Here is a 15,706-nt window from a genome sequence, read left to right as displayed (position 1 = left end):
GGAATGGGAACTAAGCACTTTTCCTAAGACACTCTCCCCTTAATTTTTATATATTTTCAGAGCCATTACGGATTCCTACTAGTAGCACTGCTGAGGGAGAAGTGTGGCAGGTCCACTGCCAGGTGTGTCCTTGACATGACAAATAGCATAGGTCCTGAGTCCACAGGACAGATTAAGGTTTATCTCTAATTAAATGGTTCACCAAGTAAGCTTTAATAGGATGAAGGAGCCAGGAAGAATCAGGTTTTGCTAGGGAGATGCTTCAGTCTAGCGCTACACAAATGCACAGCGCCTGTTTTTGTTTAAGTGGGTGCAAATGACACTCCTTCCCACCGGTGTCATGACCCTAGTTTTAGCACAGTACATTTTCATTAGAAACACTAATTTTACACTCTCAGAACTTTTGAAACAATTTCTTTTCAGTAGAAGTTTACACTTAATAGAGACAAAAATTGACTGTGGAGAAGTAAGCAAAGTACTGAAAGCAGCAAAGACTTTCAAGTGTAGTCAATTGTGAAAGCAGCTGGCGTTTCACTCTCATAGTATACTATGTTGGTGTGGAAACCCATAAACATTTTATCATTGTATAATGAGATTTTCAGATCTGAAAATTTCAGAAAGAAATGTGATGTGATCATTTTTGGAAGAGACAGATTTTAGTGGTTTTTTTTCCATGTTTTCCCAATTACTCTTTTCAAAACAAACATCATTAATTTTGCCTTACAACACTTGCAATAACTGAGTTTAAATCCGATGCATAAGGAATACCCTGGAGGATTTCAAATGATGGGTCAGAGGGATGTGAACCATACCTTGTAGACATCTACAAGCTGAGTACATGGGTCTTGAAAACATCTTTTATGAGCTTGTATGTTTACCCCCAAGAGTATCACAGTCACAGTATCACAGTATGTTAGAGATTGGAAGGGACCTCAAAAGATCATCTAGTCCAATCTCCCTGCTGGAGCAGGAACACCTAGATAAGGTTACACAGGAACGTGTCCAGGAGGTCTTTGAATGTCTCCAAAGAAGGATATTCCACAACCTCCCTGGGCAGCCTGTTCCAGTGTTCTGTCACCCTCACTGAGAAGAAGTTTCTTCTCAGGTTTAAGTGGAACCTCTTGTGTTCCAATTTATACCCATTTCCCCTTGTCCTTTCATTGTTTGCCACTGAGAAGAGCCTGGCTCCATCCTCGTGACACTCCCCCTTTATATATTTAGTTCTGTTACAAGTCATAGGCTGGGGAGAAATGGGTGAAGAAGTCGGAAAAACAGAATAAAGTCCAACTCCTAAACGTGAACAACAGCACAGGTACTCTGTAACCTTGAGCTTCCTTTCACTTTTGCTTCTATTCTCTTTGAAAGGAAACACTAAAAGAAGTTTCATTTCCTTCAAGCAAGGTAGGACCTCCCTAAGCATCTGGAATGAAAATTCACACAAACTTTCTTCAGCAGGCAGGATTCTTCCTCCAAGTTAGTTACTGCCTTTTGACTCTTCACATGGCTCAGATGAAATTTATTTCTTAAGAATTTATGAACCATGATAAACAGAGTAGGGTTTGGGGGGGCTTTTTTTGGGGTGGGGAAGTGGGCTTTTTTTTGGAAGTAAAGGGGGTAAGTTTTTTGGTCTTCAGTGCATGTGCTAAAATCTATGAGAAACTCCTGTTCTGAAGTGGATGCAGAGAGCTCCTTTGCATTAAGTAAAAGTGAATAGCAGTCCCACTAGTCCTGCTTAGGAAGGGACTGCGATGCTACAAAGCAGAAAGAGCACAAATTGTCACACTGGCTTTGCTGAGAAGTCCTAGGAGGAGATGATGAGCTCACTTTCAAGAAAATGTTAATCTTCTCCATCTGACATGTGCTGGAATTACACAGATCTGAACTGTTTTGGCACACAGATTGAATGCTGACTAGAGCCAGACAAACTGCTTGCTGCCACGTTAAACAGGGATTCGGGGATTGTTTTGCTACACTATGATGGAAAAAAACCAATTTTCCTGTAAATAGTTGAATGCAGTGCAATACATCTTCTGAAGATGTTCTTAATAGTCAGGAGAAATTGAGACATCTTTATTTTAATTTTTCCCTGTAATTATACTGAGAATTCCCACCTGCATCTTGGCACTCAGGTTACGGATGTCAGGCAGGAGCCAAAATTTCACACTGCCCTGCAGGCAACAGCAAAACTGAACTAACTCAAGTCTCTGTACTGGGATTTGAGATCCCAGTTTTCCATGCCTACACTGTCAGCAGCCCACACTGATGCTACCTCTAAGTTATTTTAAAGCATCGGCAGATAATTATGAAGTTGCTTACGATCCACAGTCTGTGTGAGGTGAAGGTGTCAAAACCGCAGGGAAACTTAATAAACACATTCCAAATCACTCATGTGCCTTTGGAAAACAACTACCTGGATTCAACAGTTTGGAAAAACAGTTTGCGAGGAGTCTTAGAGGCTTGAAAACCAACCATCCAAACCTTTCATGATAGCGAAAGCCCAAAAGGTAGCTGGCGCCTTTCTGTCATACACCAGCTCTGAGGGAGAAACTGCAGTGTCAGACAACTGTGGGCCTCTCCGTACCTTAACCAGAGCCTTCGTCTCCTAAAACCACCCTTTTTCCAGCATACCCTGGCGGCGACTGCTCAGAAAGCTTGCCCAGAAACGCCCTGCGACTTAACGGCTGAGCAGTCACTCCACACTTCCCGGGGTACAGGGGGGAGGTGGGGACTCCCCACAGCACCAGCAAACCCCCGCAGCCGGAGGAATAGGCCGGGGCGGGGCGCGGGGGGGGCGGTTCTGATAGCTCGGTTCGGCCCCGCGGGGCGGGGAGCGCGGCGGACGGCTTGCCGGGGCTGCCCTCCGCCGCGGGGTAGAGGCTGGTGGGCCCGCCAGTCCTCCTCCGCCCGGCCCGGTCCTCCCCTCCCCGCCGCCGCTCGGGAGCTTCCGGCGAGCGCTGCCTGGCCATGATGCTGCCCGCAGCCGGCCCCAGCCCCGGGCAGACTTGCGCGGCCGTGCTCGTCGCTGCCGTGCTCCTGCAGTCCGTCTGTGTGGCCGTCACCTTCCTCTACTTCACCAACGAGCTCAAACAGGTCGGTGGGGGCAGGCAACTGGGGGGGACCCCGCTCTCTCCCTTTCTGTCTGATCAAGGAAAGGAAAGACAGACAAAAGCGTGTCCCCGCTCTGTGCAGAAGCCGGCGCAGGGCCGCGCAGCGCTCGGCGGTGGGATTGGAGCCGGCGGCAGCCTCCAAGTGTTTGTTCAGAGCAGAGCCCACAGACAAAAGAGCTGCGCGCTGCGTGAGCCTGCGCTTTGTGCAGGCTTTCCTCATGCCCGGGGGTGCACGCAGGGGAAGAACAATTGAAAAGTTTTTGCTTTTTAAGTAGCGTGTTTTTGCAGGGAAGTAGCAAATATGCTCTTTATCAGAGCGCCAAATCTGCTACCGCATCCCACTGTTTTGCAGAGACGTTGGTAGCGCTGGGAGGACAGCAGCAGCCTCCATCAGATGCATATTCATGTGAGCAACAGGGACAAAAAAGACTAAGAAAAGCTGAGGTACCTTTTAAATGCCTTCTTTAGGAAAAATACATAGTTTTAAGTCAGCGACTAATCCCAAAGGAACTTGATCCAGGCAGCAGACACCACTGAATTCCTCAGAAAGACTTGTAGAGTGCCCATTGTATAGTTCAGATGCCTCGGTCTCCTTGCAGCCATCCTTCAAGCCTGCTAACTACCACTTAACCCTTTCCTATTCTTGCAGAAGATCATTTGTATTCCAAGAAAATTATATTTACTTGATAGTCCTATGAGCCTTTAATGTGTGTGCTCCTGCTTTTCGTTAACCCCTAGTCCTCAAGGTTTCCCTGACTGTCTTGCCAAAAATTCACTGTTTTGATGTGGTTTGGGTTGGAAGGGACCTTAAAGATCCTCTAGTTCCAACCCCCCCGTGTACTGTAGTTACACAACTTCAGAAAATATCACACAAATGTAAAATGTTACCTGTGAGTTTATTTGTTTAATAGGTGCAGTTTTCTGCGGTGTCAGAGTGCTCTGTGGAGCAAATGTTAAAAGGGTAGACTGTATTCTACAATATGAGGCAATGCTCATACTTTGGAAATGTCCAAAATGGATTTTCCTGCTGAGTTCATAGCTGTGGCTGTCCCATATTTGGTGGAATGGGGGAGTCACAGAAATGTTTTGATTTTACAAAATCAGATTACATAATACTGCTAATGGAGAAAAATACATAAATGCACTCTCAACAGTTCGTGCATATGGTTCAAAGTCCTTTGCTTAACAAGCTTGCCAATCTTAAGTAATTGGTAACCAGTTATCTTTCCTTTCCTGGTATTCAAACACATACACCTGGGACACAACCACATCTCGTGATACTTGCCCAAAATACAGCTGGTTCTGAATAAGCCTGCATTTAGTGTGAAAGCTAAATCTACGCCCCCCCAACGTTTTGCTTTGCTGCTATGGGCTACTAAGTAAGGTTGCTGGCTCTGGAGGGAGTACCTCAAGCACATACTTTCCTGACTGTGCTATCTGATGAACAAGGAAAAAGCTTACCTAGAAACACAGTCTCCTACCCCACATCCACGTGGTGCATTTGGAATAAATCTCAAAAGACAAACTGTGATTTTTGTGTGGCCATTTTTCTTCCCTTTGTTGTTCACAATACTGGCATTCCTACACCTTCACCAGATTGCTGTGGCTGAAGAGACAGCAGATATTTTTATCTTTGCAAATAGAATAATGTGGAACTAGCAGGTATTTTTTCCTCATAGTAGTCTGGGTATAGCTACGAATATAACATTTGTTTAAGCATTTTGCTTTGGGAGGAAGTGCTGAGCCAACGAGCACAATAAAGTTCATTATGCTTCAGGATACAGGGCTGCAAGAAAAATATCTTTAGACTTCCTTCTGTTTTGAAAACGTAGTTCACTCACTACTAGAATAGGATAGAAGGTTTACAAGATGGCATTCCTGCAGGACTTGCATCCTCAGACTTCAGTGGTACAGACAAAACCTCGTTTGAATAAGTCTTACAATACCCTGATGCCTGGCTTTCTCTACCTGTACAACAGAAATACCAATCCTTCAGTGCCATATGCTGCTGATACAAGGTTGCATTCACAAGGATTTCAAAATGCATGCAAAATGCTGTTCCAGTGCCAGGATAGTAAATCTGTTTTGTGGGAAAAGTATTCAGGTAAGGAGAAGGCAGAGGTCCAGGACTGTTTGCTTCCAGATTGGAGGGCAAAGCTCAGAGGTGAGCTGTAGCAAATCTGATAGGAAAATAAAAAGTAACATCTCAACTGCTCACCTATGTTTGGGGTTTTTATAACTCTTCAAAGTACTTTGTTCTAGAACTATAGTTAAATGTCAGAGCCCTTAGTTGTAAGTGCAGTTTTACCCTAAGAAGAATGTAATTTTAATCATGCTGAGTTCTTGAAATTAGAAAAGTGATTTAAGAATGTACTCAGCAAAGACAGAGAAACCTTCACAAACACTCTTCGTGGTGGCCTCATTTCACTCTGATGCGTACAAAATCATTTCAAGTAACAGATGAAGCTTGGAGGAATCTGCTGCAGCAAACCAAAAGTGCTGTTCAGCTACAAAGGACTTGCAGGGTAGTATGGGTCAATTATCCTCATCCTCCTGGAGTGGGAAATCTCTCCCTAAATGCCTTTGTTTTCTAACAGGCAGGAAAAGCATGGAGTGTGAAGGAGGAAGTGACTCCATTTGTTGCTTTCAGTACCTCTGTCTCAAGGACAGCTGAAACTGGTACCTGAAGAATATATATATCTGTTTTGCAAACCAGACCAAATGCCTTTAACATGAAAAGAGTAAATGTAAATGTTAACAACCAGAAGTCCATCTAAATGCTTTGCATGCTTGTTGCCGATTGCTGTTCATTCCAAGCTCCTGTAGTGCAGTCTTGGCTCAAGAAGCCTTACCAATCTATAGCTGATACAGCATGCAGCAGCTGCTGCTGGGTTCAAAGCAGACAGGAGCTGATCTCTGCTGGCTGCAGCGCAGGTTTTGTGCTTGTAGGTTAAACAACAGCGCCAGCTGGAGTTACATGTGAGGCCGCAGAGCCTGGAAAAAGCTTCCTACTATGTTGCAAACTCTCCCAGTAAGATTCCCATGGAGTCAACATGTGTTTTGCACTCTCTTCAAACTGATTTATCAGAAAAGAATCTGTTTTGTCTGTGACTAGAGGGTGTAGACATAGGCCCATATCACAAGCACTCAGTATTTTTTTGGACCTAGATGTCATTTCTGTTGTCTGGGCTTTGTTCTGAACTATTAGGTCAAATACAGTTTTGGAAATACCCCAAACTGGATATGGGGAGGATATGGTATGGATATATAATAGCAAAACCCTGGATTGTAAATGGCATTGGCTAAAACATCAGAATAGAAAATACCTTTAAGGTCTGGTTTTCATCCTCAGTAATTTGTGAAAAAAAAAATCCCTTGTGCAAATACATGTTTTCTAGAGCAACTAAAGAACTCACAACGTTAGTGATTTGGATATTGAGATTTCACAAAGCTTATTTAGATTTGTGCTGGATACCAGATTTATGTCCATGTAGATAATGTAAGTATGTTTTTGGGTATTAGATATGCCATCTAGTTAAATAATTATATAAAATCAAGATGAATTACTCATGCTGTCTACATAGTCATAACTTGCACCATACTAACAAATGCTTGAAAGAAAAGAAAGCATGTCCCTAAAGGTAGTAAATTTAGTGACATACCACAGCTGAACACCTGCAGGCACATCACAGGTGAAAACTGCTGGCTTTCCCTTCTGCTACAGCTCCAGGACACATACTCGAAGAGCAACGTTGCTTGTCTTACTGGGGAGGAAATTGGAGATTTCATCCAAAAGTTGGATCTAGTTGAAAGTGAAGACAGAGTGGCTGATCCCTGCTGGCAAGTAAAGTGGCATCTGGGAAGATTAATTAAAAAGGTATTTGGGAGCCGACACACTGAAACAGTGTGCTTGGTGATAACTACAGTTCAAAGAAACCTAATAGCAGAATAAAGGTGGGAGGTCTCGGGTTGTTTTACTGCAGAACAATTGTCAACCCACATCCTTCAGCTGCAGAGTGCTTGCACTGAAGCCAAAATGACCCATGACAGTGGTTTCACTGCATTCAGGAGAACAGAACAAAGAGAATAGTTTTTCACTACATAAATTTCAGTGATAGGTTGGCTTGTCTGAAGTACTTCAGAAGTGTTTGACTTGAGCTGCTTTTGTATCTGACCATATAGATCATAGTCCTAGCAGAGGTGTCACTCCCTCTTTGGAAATACATGGAAACTGGCATGAGAAAATGAGATGAAATGTAACACAGGGAGAGGTTAAAAAGTGCTTGAGGAATGGTCTAGTCATGAGCTCTGTAATGGGGAAGCACACAGCATCAAGCACAACACCTTCCCAGCTCAGCATTCTGAGAACACCATCTCCTGCAAAATTTAGACATAATACGTATAATTTTGGCTACAGAGAAGAAAATAAGACTGGCTGAAAACTCAGAAAGGCTAAAATCTTCTGTAGTGGTTTTCAAAATCCCATATCCAGCACATAAAAAAAAGCTCATCCATAAAAATTTCAGTTTGTGGCTGAAACTTACCTAGCACATCTTGCAGACCAAAATAGATCCTCTTATTATATTCAGAGATCTTGGCTCCTTCAGTGGAAATTCTATCAGTGATGTCCCTGAACTTTGGGTAAAGAAAACATTGTTTTATTTGGTGAACATTTAGACATCTGGTATACCTACTTGCTCCCTGATGGCTTAAAAAAAAATAGCCTGGGTGCCAGAAATCATAAATTATAATAATAGTTATAATATGACAGGAAGGGAAGATAAAGGAAAGGAGGGGAAGGGAAGGCAGAACCCATCAGTAAGTGGCAGTACAGGGCCCATGTTAGTCACCCAGATAAATCATGGCAAACCATCAGCATGCTTGCTGCAGCTGCACCACTGTTGGTTCAGCAGTCAGCAAACAGTGAAAAAAGAGGAACACACAAAGATGCTGGCTGAAGACCTCACATAGGGGTATAAAAAGAAATGAAATTTTATTTCTCAGAGCTAAGATCACACAGAAGTGCACACTGCCACATATTCTACAAATGGAAGCTGGTGCTTATACATAGTATCTCTTATTTGAGAAAAGCATGATGGTCAAATTTTCCAATAGACTTAAAGCCCAGATGGTTGAGCTATGTTGAAAATGTTTTCCTATGTATTTCATTAAATAAAAGATGTAAACATAGTAATACTTTATTGCAACAAATTAATAGGCCTTTTTTATTTGCTTGTTGATCAAATCCAGAGTACCCCTTTGTTTATGAATTGAGATAGGAGTGTCTTTTTCCTGAACCCATCATTTTCTGAACTAATTTGTTTTCTCTGTGTTTGTTGGCAGATGATGTCAAGGAGCTATGAGGAAAACATATCTGCAGTCAATGGTATTATTTTTATTATCTGTGGCAAAAAGTTGCAGCTTGTGGCACCTGATATGTAGTGACTCAATTTATAAAAAGTGCAGAAAACACTGAAGATCACGTACTGGCAGTGATGATTAGTGGTTAGAGCAAGGTAACCAAGGGGGATGCTGAAGGCTCAGCTTCTAGACCTCAGTCCCACAGTGTTATGGGACTGTTTAAACAATCTGCTCACCTGGAAACAAGCAGCACTGAACTGCTGTACGCATAGATTAGCTAAGGAATATCTTTGCTGAAGATTGTGCAGCCCTAAACATGTTGAGCAAAAGCATCACAACCTCCAAATAGAAATTTGGTGTAAAGGTTATGAACGTTTAACCATTAAAAATGCTGATCGTGAATGTGAAAATTTGGTACTATGGGTTATTTTAAGTTGTCTATCAGTAATTTTGGGGCTGGGGGAGGAGCAAAAGGAGAACAAAGAGGCATATAAAGACATTTCAAGAAGAGCAAGAGCAAAAGAGAAATTTGAGCAGTATTAGTCAATGTACAGCATTCAGTGTATGATTTAGTCAGTTGAACAAATGACATACCTATTCCTTAACATTGAATCAGACGGGACAGATGTGCTTTCTAACATTCTTGCTTCTAACATGAGGTTCCTTTTCTCATCTTTCTGTAGCTGAAAGAACCATGACACTGCCACACAATGACAGGCAGCAGCCACTCAGCCCCATCAACAGGATTGCGGCACATCTGACAGGCAACAGCAATAGGAAGAATTCCCTGTCACCACGCAGTAAGAAAAAACATTTAAAAACAGTTAAAGATCACAGAAATCACACTCTCATTGTGAGCCTTGTGCTTATATACCCTTTTTAGTACAGATCATTGAAGTCTTGTCCCAGACAATATTTTTTTTCAGCTAATTCTTGCAGAACAGGAGAAAGCCTGTTCTCTCTGGGTGCCTCCCTAACCTTTCTTTTTGAACCTTCATTAGAGGGGAAAAAAATTATCCTTCTCCCTAATGTTAAGTTTTCCTTTTTTCTTTCCTTTAATTTCCTTCTGTTAGTTGTGTGAATCCCAGCTGCTATGGTGACAGACCTATTAGAAATGCGAGACAGAGACAGGAGGGACTTGACATTCAGGCCATATTAACGAAAGGCTTAGTAGGGTTTCTGCAGCTTTGGAGGATATCAGACACAAATGGATCTTCTAACTTTGTTACTAAGTAACAACATAATGATTTTTCTTTTATTTGTGGGTCACAAAAATTATAAATGAAGGTAGTCCGTGTGAATTCCCACATAGAGCTAAACAGCTGGCTTCTGGACCTTCAGGTTGTTTTGAGAATTGGCCTAAGGAACCACTGGGAAGAGCAGATTTTCCTAGTTTGTTACTAAAAACTAGACACCCCAACTAGCAGACACCTGGCTTCACTAGCTGGCATGTAATTTAACTTTTTCTGTCTTTTTTTCTCAAGTAGATTCCGTGGCCAGAAAAGGGAGCGGACAAAAAATAAGCAACTGGGAATCATCAAGGAAAGGCCACTCTTTCCTTTACAACGTGGAGCTGAGAAATGGCGAGTTAGTGATACCCCAAACGGGCTTTTATTACATCTACTCACAAATTTATTTTCGTTTCCGTGAAAATGAGAATGAGGATTCAGATTTTTTGGCACAAATCAGGAATCCCAAGCAGCTTGTGCAATATGTTTACAAACTGACAAATTACCCAGAGCCCATTATGCTCATGAAAAGTGCAAGAACAAGCTGCTGGTCTAAAAAGGCGGAATATGGACTTTATTCCATCTACCAAGGTGGAGTGTTTCAGCTGAAAAAAGAAGACAGGATTTTTGTCTCTGTCAGTAATGGTGATATAGTTGACATGGACAAAGAAGCAAGTTTTTTTGGAGCCTTTCTGATTGGTTAAATGGTGAAAATCATGCTCTGAAGGAGTCATTTTTCTGTGTCAGGATCAGCTTAAAATTCTCTAAACCAGGGAATAATAAGCAAGCACTGTAGCAATACCAACAATACCAGACTCCCCTTTCTTAGCTCACTCATTGCAAAGTCTGACCATGCCAAATACTCTCCCACCAGACAGGAAGGAGCAGCCGCAGAAGATGGTGCTGTTTGGCAGGCTCCACTGCCTAGGCAGGCTGGCAACATGCAAGGATGTCACACCACAGATAATACCTTTGGTCAGAACCCCGGGCAGGTAGGTGCTCACCGCCACCTCTGCAGAGGTGCTCCACACCAGCTCAGTCACAGCAGGTGGGATGGAGGATGCTCCAGGTCTAGTTACTGAAGGGTGAGACGGGGCATCAAATTTTATTTGTGGTCTCCGTTGGGATACCATCTTGAATATCTCAGCTCTGGTAAGAAGCCTTTGTAAGTACTGCTTCCCAGATGCCTGTGTAATTACTCTGGAAGTTTTTGTTTGAACCTGAGTTTTACAAAAATTGAAAGTCCATCAGAAATGCAGAGTGCACACCTTCATCTCATCTAACCACTTAAGCACCTAATCAGTTTTAAGTACATGAACAGTCGTGACTAAATCAGGGTATTTACATGCTTGAAATTAAATATGTGCTTAAGCAGTTTTCAGAATCATGGCTTGAGTAAACACATTAGCCTGTCTTAATCAGGATATTGTACATAAAACAAGCTGCTGAAATGGCACAGAAGAGGTTTTGAAATCAATCAGTATTTTGATCAGCACATTACAATAGTGCCTATTTACTTAATTGCTGTGCTGCAAAGATTTCACCAGGCTTCCGATAGGTTCAGTAATGTACTTGCTGTTGCACTTGTTGACAGCAAGTACTTGATCCAGAAAAAAAGGTGGTTTTCTGTAAATACTGAGTTTTATTAGACATTTGCCACAAATTAAGCATGACATGGTTCTTCCACATTTGTTTGTACTGGCCTGTATCTGGTAATATGTAATGCAGTATAACACACCCTGATTACTAATATTTTGACAAAAACAAACAGAACTATCTATACTTAAGCAAGAGCTGCATATTTAGGTAATGCTCTTCTGATTTTATTTTTAGGAATGGGTGGAAAATTTTTATAATTTTTTTTTAAACCATAATTTAAAAAAAAGGCACTATTTTTTTAAACTCTATGAGTCAGAATATTTTATATAAAAATATAAAGAAAAAAAAAAGATTTGCAAGTGTAAGCTGTGGACTAGGTGCACAGAAGTTAAGTAACATAAATCAGCACATGCACAGCATTGCCAGTGGAGTGATACCACTTTGCATTTTGCCCAGATTCAGAGAAAACTGGGGAAAAAAGAAGGTGAAAGTGTAAAAAAAAATAAAATGAAAAAAGTGGAGGGAAAGGGAGTCAGTTGTTCTGCAAAAGTTACTTTACATCAACAGAACGATGCCAGGAAAAAGTCCGGTTGTCTATTTTTTTAATACACAAAGGTTGCCGTGGGAACCCTCACATTCACCTCCACGTTCTGGTAATTAAATCACTGTACAGCCTTTGCATAAGAGCCTCATGAGTAAACATGCATCGTTCATCTTGCTACTTTGTCAACAAGAGGATATGAATAGACAGAAGCCCCTGAGTTTATTTTGTCATTGAGAAAAGCAGATACATCAGTTCGCTTAAATACCTGTGTTTGAGCAGCAAGAGAAGAATTTCAGGAATAACTCTCTTTATGACAGGTTAAATAACACACTGCTGTAAGCCTAAAATGATGAGGTTTGACTTTGCCTACTGTTCTAACATAGCGTCATGCATACTGTGTTCAGTGGTAATCAAATACGTGAAATTCTTCATCTTTTACTGGAACACTTCGGTTTGACTCATTCTCAAATCGTGTTTCAACAGAGAACAAAATATTTCTACAGTTTTCCTCCTGATTCCAGCATGCCTGCGCAGAAAATGGGAAGAACAAAGCCATTCTCTGCATATCTGGATGTCTGCTCTATTCATGACTTTTGTAAGTTCTCCTTGCAGACAGATCAGGCTTTTTTATCTCAGCAGAGGATTGACCCACATTATCATTTTTGAGAAGGTTTTTAGCAATTTATTGTTTAAAAAGTTGATTTGATTTTTAGATGTTAATTTAGGTGCTTATTTGAAAGAAATTTTATTTGAACTGTGAAAAAGTATTTTGGATTTACTGGTGGCAGCTTAGACCCAGAAACCCTCCCTATGGCTAAGACCAATTTGTGTAGCGTAGGAGTTGTGGCTGCTAGAAAGGACTGGAAGGAAACCAGCGGAGGCTCCATGAACTTGCAGCTGATGCTAAGACAAACTGTCTTATTACACATAGGGGTTTTTTTGCTCCATATTCTTTCCTCAACTCTTAGTATATAGCACCATGCCTGCTGTTGCTTGGGGAATGCTCTGTGGTATTGCCTTCCTTTTTTATCCAAATATACATATTATTGATCTCTGCCTGCAGAGTGCATCGCAGTAGGAATCACACCAAATAATCCCATTTTATTTCTGAACAATCAAAAGGCATGCTTGCCGGATATTATCCTGGGGAGAGATTATCAAGCAATATCATACAGGACATACGAAAATGAATGGAAAGATATAGCAACTTCTGTGTACAGTTGCACCCTGAATCATACTTTTCATCTCACTTTATGTTGAATGGCGAATGTAGCAAATTTTTATTTGTGGATGTAGGTTGTGGTAACATGTACAGATTGTAATTTTTCTACATGCATTTTATATAAAACATTTTTATTAAAAAGTTACTTAGTCTTGTAGTGATTATTGGTATCATCCTATGGCTTCTACAGCAACGCTGTCTGAAATAAGTTCTCTGACACTGGTTGGTATCAGTTATAACCCACTAAATGCCACAGACGGTTGCAATGCAAAGGGCGTAATACAAACTACTGAGCAATGCCATACTGTGTAATGCCGTATGAGCAGCTTCCAGATCCTAGTTAGTGAGCACCATCTGGAAGCAGTATACTGAAGAAATCACTGAAAATGATCTCATGACCAGAGACTACAAAATGCCAAGCACTTCCCTTCAGGTTCTTCACATATTCTGGGCTTTGGCCATTATTTAAGTGAGAAATCTGTTTATTAGGAAACACCTGATCCTTGTCTATTACCAAGCTATAGAAAAAGACATGGAATTCTGAGGGACAAGGACTATTTACACAGATGTTGTAAAGCAGCTGTGGAGATCCCCAATCTTGAAAACAAATGCACTCCCTGCCCCAAAACCAAGCACAGGATATTGTTTGGTGTCTTCCCTTTTAAAATTTGCGCAACCAAAAAAGCATACGAAACCCAAGCGAACCCTGGAAACTCAGCAAGAGATGAAGACACCATCCAACCCGAGCCCCAGCCTTCAAGTGGGAGAGGGGGTGGTTTCATCCTGCTTGTGCAGAGAAGGGCTATGGCTGAAGCAGCAGCAACATGGCACGATAGGGAAATCACTTGCTTTTTGGGCACAAGCCTCCAGGAACTTTGCCTCCATCTTAGTCACCACAAGGGCTATTTCATCTCTGTGTGTCTTCTTTTGACATTACCTTCTCTTAGCAGTCCCCACTGTATTATTATTCTCACTGTACTGGTCTCTGGAAGACCCCCACATCACTGTTGCACACACTGCACATCTATGTCATTAACAAAAGGATACTTGACTCCCTAATGGACTTACAAGCTAAATAAATGCATTTAGCCCAGTGTTTGTGTTAGGCTTTATTTGGAATAGATGGGCATGCCTCAAGCCTCAGTAATCAGACACATAGGTCTGTGTATGTGTCTCTCCACATCCATGCCAAACTCCACTCGAACCAGTATGCTATGTCTAGGGTTGAGCAGCCCCAAATTGCAGGGATGCCCACAGGTTTTCAAAAGAAATTATTCCTTTCATACAGACTGCCTGTATTTTAGCAAAGGGTTTTCACTTTTCTGGTGTTTCCATGGGAAAGAGGACATGCCAAATTAACTGGCTTTTATTGTACCTTCCATTACTTCATGGAAATGGACTTCTATTTTTTGCCTCTCTTTGCCTTAGTAAATGTAATTATTATTGTTTGTATTGCAGCAGTATTCACTGCCTACTCACGATTGGGGATGCATTTGCTGTAATCCATGCAAACAGTTAAAAAGCCTGATTCATACACTGAGGTTTTGAAATTCATAATTTTAGTTGTCAGATTGCATCTAAATATTAGGTTTTAAGAAAAGACTGAATGCAATGATCAATATGGCATAAATAGGCACAGTGAGACAAGATCTCGTTCATCCCTCCAAGGCACCTTTGTATCAGTTTTCATCAGAGTTTTCCAAAACTTGATTCTCCATAACTTTTCTCTAGTAACAAACTGAACTGCATGCTATATCATATGTTAAAAATCCTGTTAAAAATCTGATTGCCAGGGTACCACAGTTAACTGCCTGACCACCACATCACTATTGCTTTGTAATACCACACCTCTTCCTCAGACTCTCATAATCCAAACATGTATAGACATTTCCATTAACTTCCTTTATAAGTCTTAGAAGTGACATTTTTTTGTGACACCAGGGCATGACAGAAATGCTGTCAAACTGCTTTGGTCTTGTCAGTGAGACAAGACTGCAACTTAGGGCAGAAGCCTGTTGGTTTGAGCAGCTCCCATTTTCACGGGCACATCACATATATAACACTCACAGCATTAGCAAACATCAGGAAATCCAAAGTTGTTCAAACTGCCTTTCAGAAAGTAGCAATTTAAACACAATAGAATTCAAGGCACAAATTCCTCCTCAAGATACTTCTGATTGCGAATTCCTCAGCTCATTCTCCATTTGTATCAGGTTATGGTTATTTAGCACATACAACTGCTGGGTGAAGGCAAAGTGGATTAACTGCAGATTTGCTGTTGAATTGAGCCAAGTTATCATTCCCCATTTAACATGAGACAGAAGCATCAACAAGAAAGGACAGCTGAAAATAATTAACCATGCAATCCCATCCTGCATGTTCTGGCACTAACAGAACTCAAATCATAAGGAATATTAATAAAAACACGTAAGTCAGGTGAACATTTCCATCCAAAGCCAGGACAGCTTAGTCAAAACTGGCAGATCTTTTGAGATCAAATATACGTCTGTCCAATGATATGGAAAAAAAACCCAAAACAAACCAAAGTTACAGGATACATCTACTACTCTCATGCTAGAAATTATTATTTAATAAAAACTTTGTAGTTGCGACTCAGAGCAAACATACCTGTGACAAATTGTGC

At 41.3% G+C, this 15,706-nt stretch overlaps 1 protein-coding gene across 2 annotated transcripts; it reads left to right on the top strand.

The window, feature by feature from the left end:
- Positions 1-2,831: 2,831 nt before the first annotated feature.
- Positions 2,832-13,205, top strand: TNFSF10 (TNF superfamily member 10). Of its 2 annotated transcripts, none has more exons than XM_061367256.1 (5): positions 2,832-3,090; positions 6,832-6,984; positions 8,451-8,493; positions 9,152-9,268; positions 9,956-13,205. In XM_061367256.1, exons 1-5 carry the CDS (start codon positions 2,965-2,967, stop codon positions 10,399-10,401), a joined length of 885 nt encoding a protein of 294 aa, XP_061223240.1. In that variant the 5' UTR covers positions 2,832-2,964; the 3' UTR covers positions 10,402-13,205. The 2 variants fall into 2 exon arrangements, with proteins under 2 accessions (XP_061223240.1, XP_061223239.1); XM_061367255.1 differs by having other exon boundaries at positions 9,953-13,205.
- Positions 13,206-15,706: the final 2,501 nt, after the last annotated feature.

This window comes from Neopsephotus bourkii, unplaced genomic scaffold (assembly GCF_033783945.1).
Source record: "Neopsephotus bourkii isolate Nb327-2 ecotype Australia unplaced genomic scaffold, CSIRO-AGI_Nbou_v1 NB_1373, whole genome shotgun sequence".
NCBI lineage: Eukaryota > Metazoa > Chordata > Aves > Psittaciformes > Psittacidae > Neopsephotus > Neopsephotus bourkii.
The sequence above is the reverse complement of the archived record's forward strand: the minus strand, read 5'-3'. Positions and strand labels throughout refer to the sequence as shown.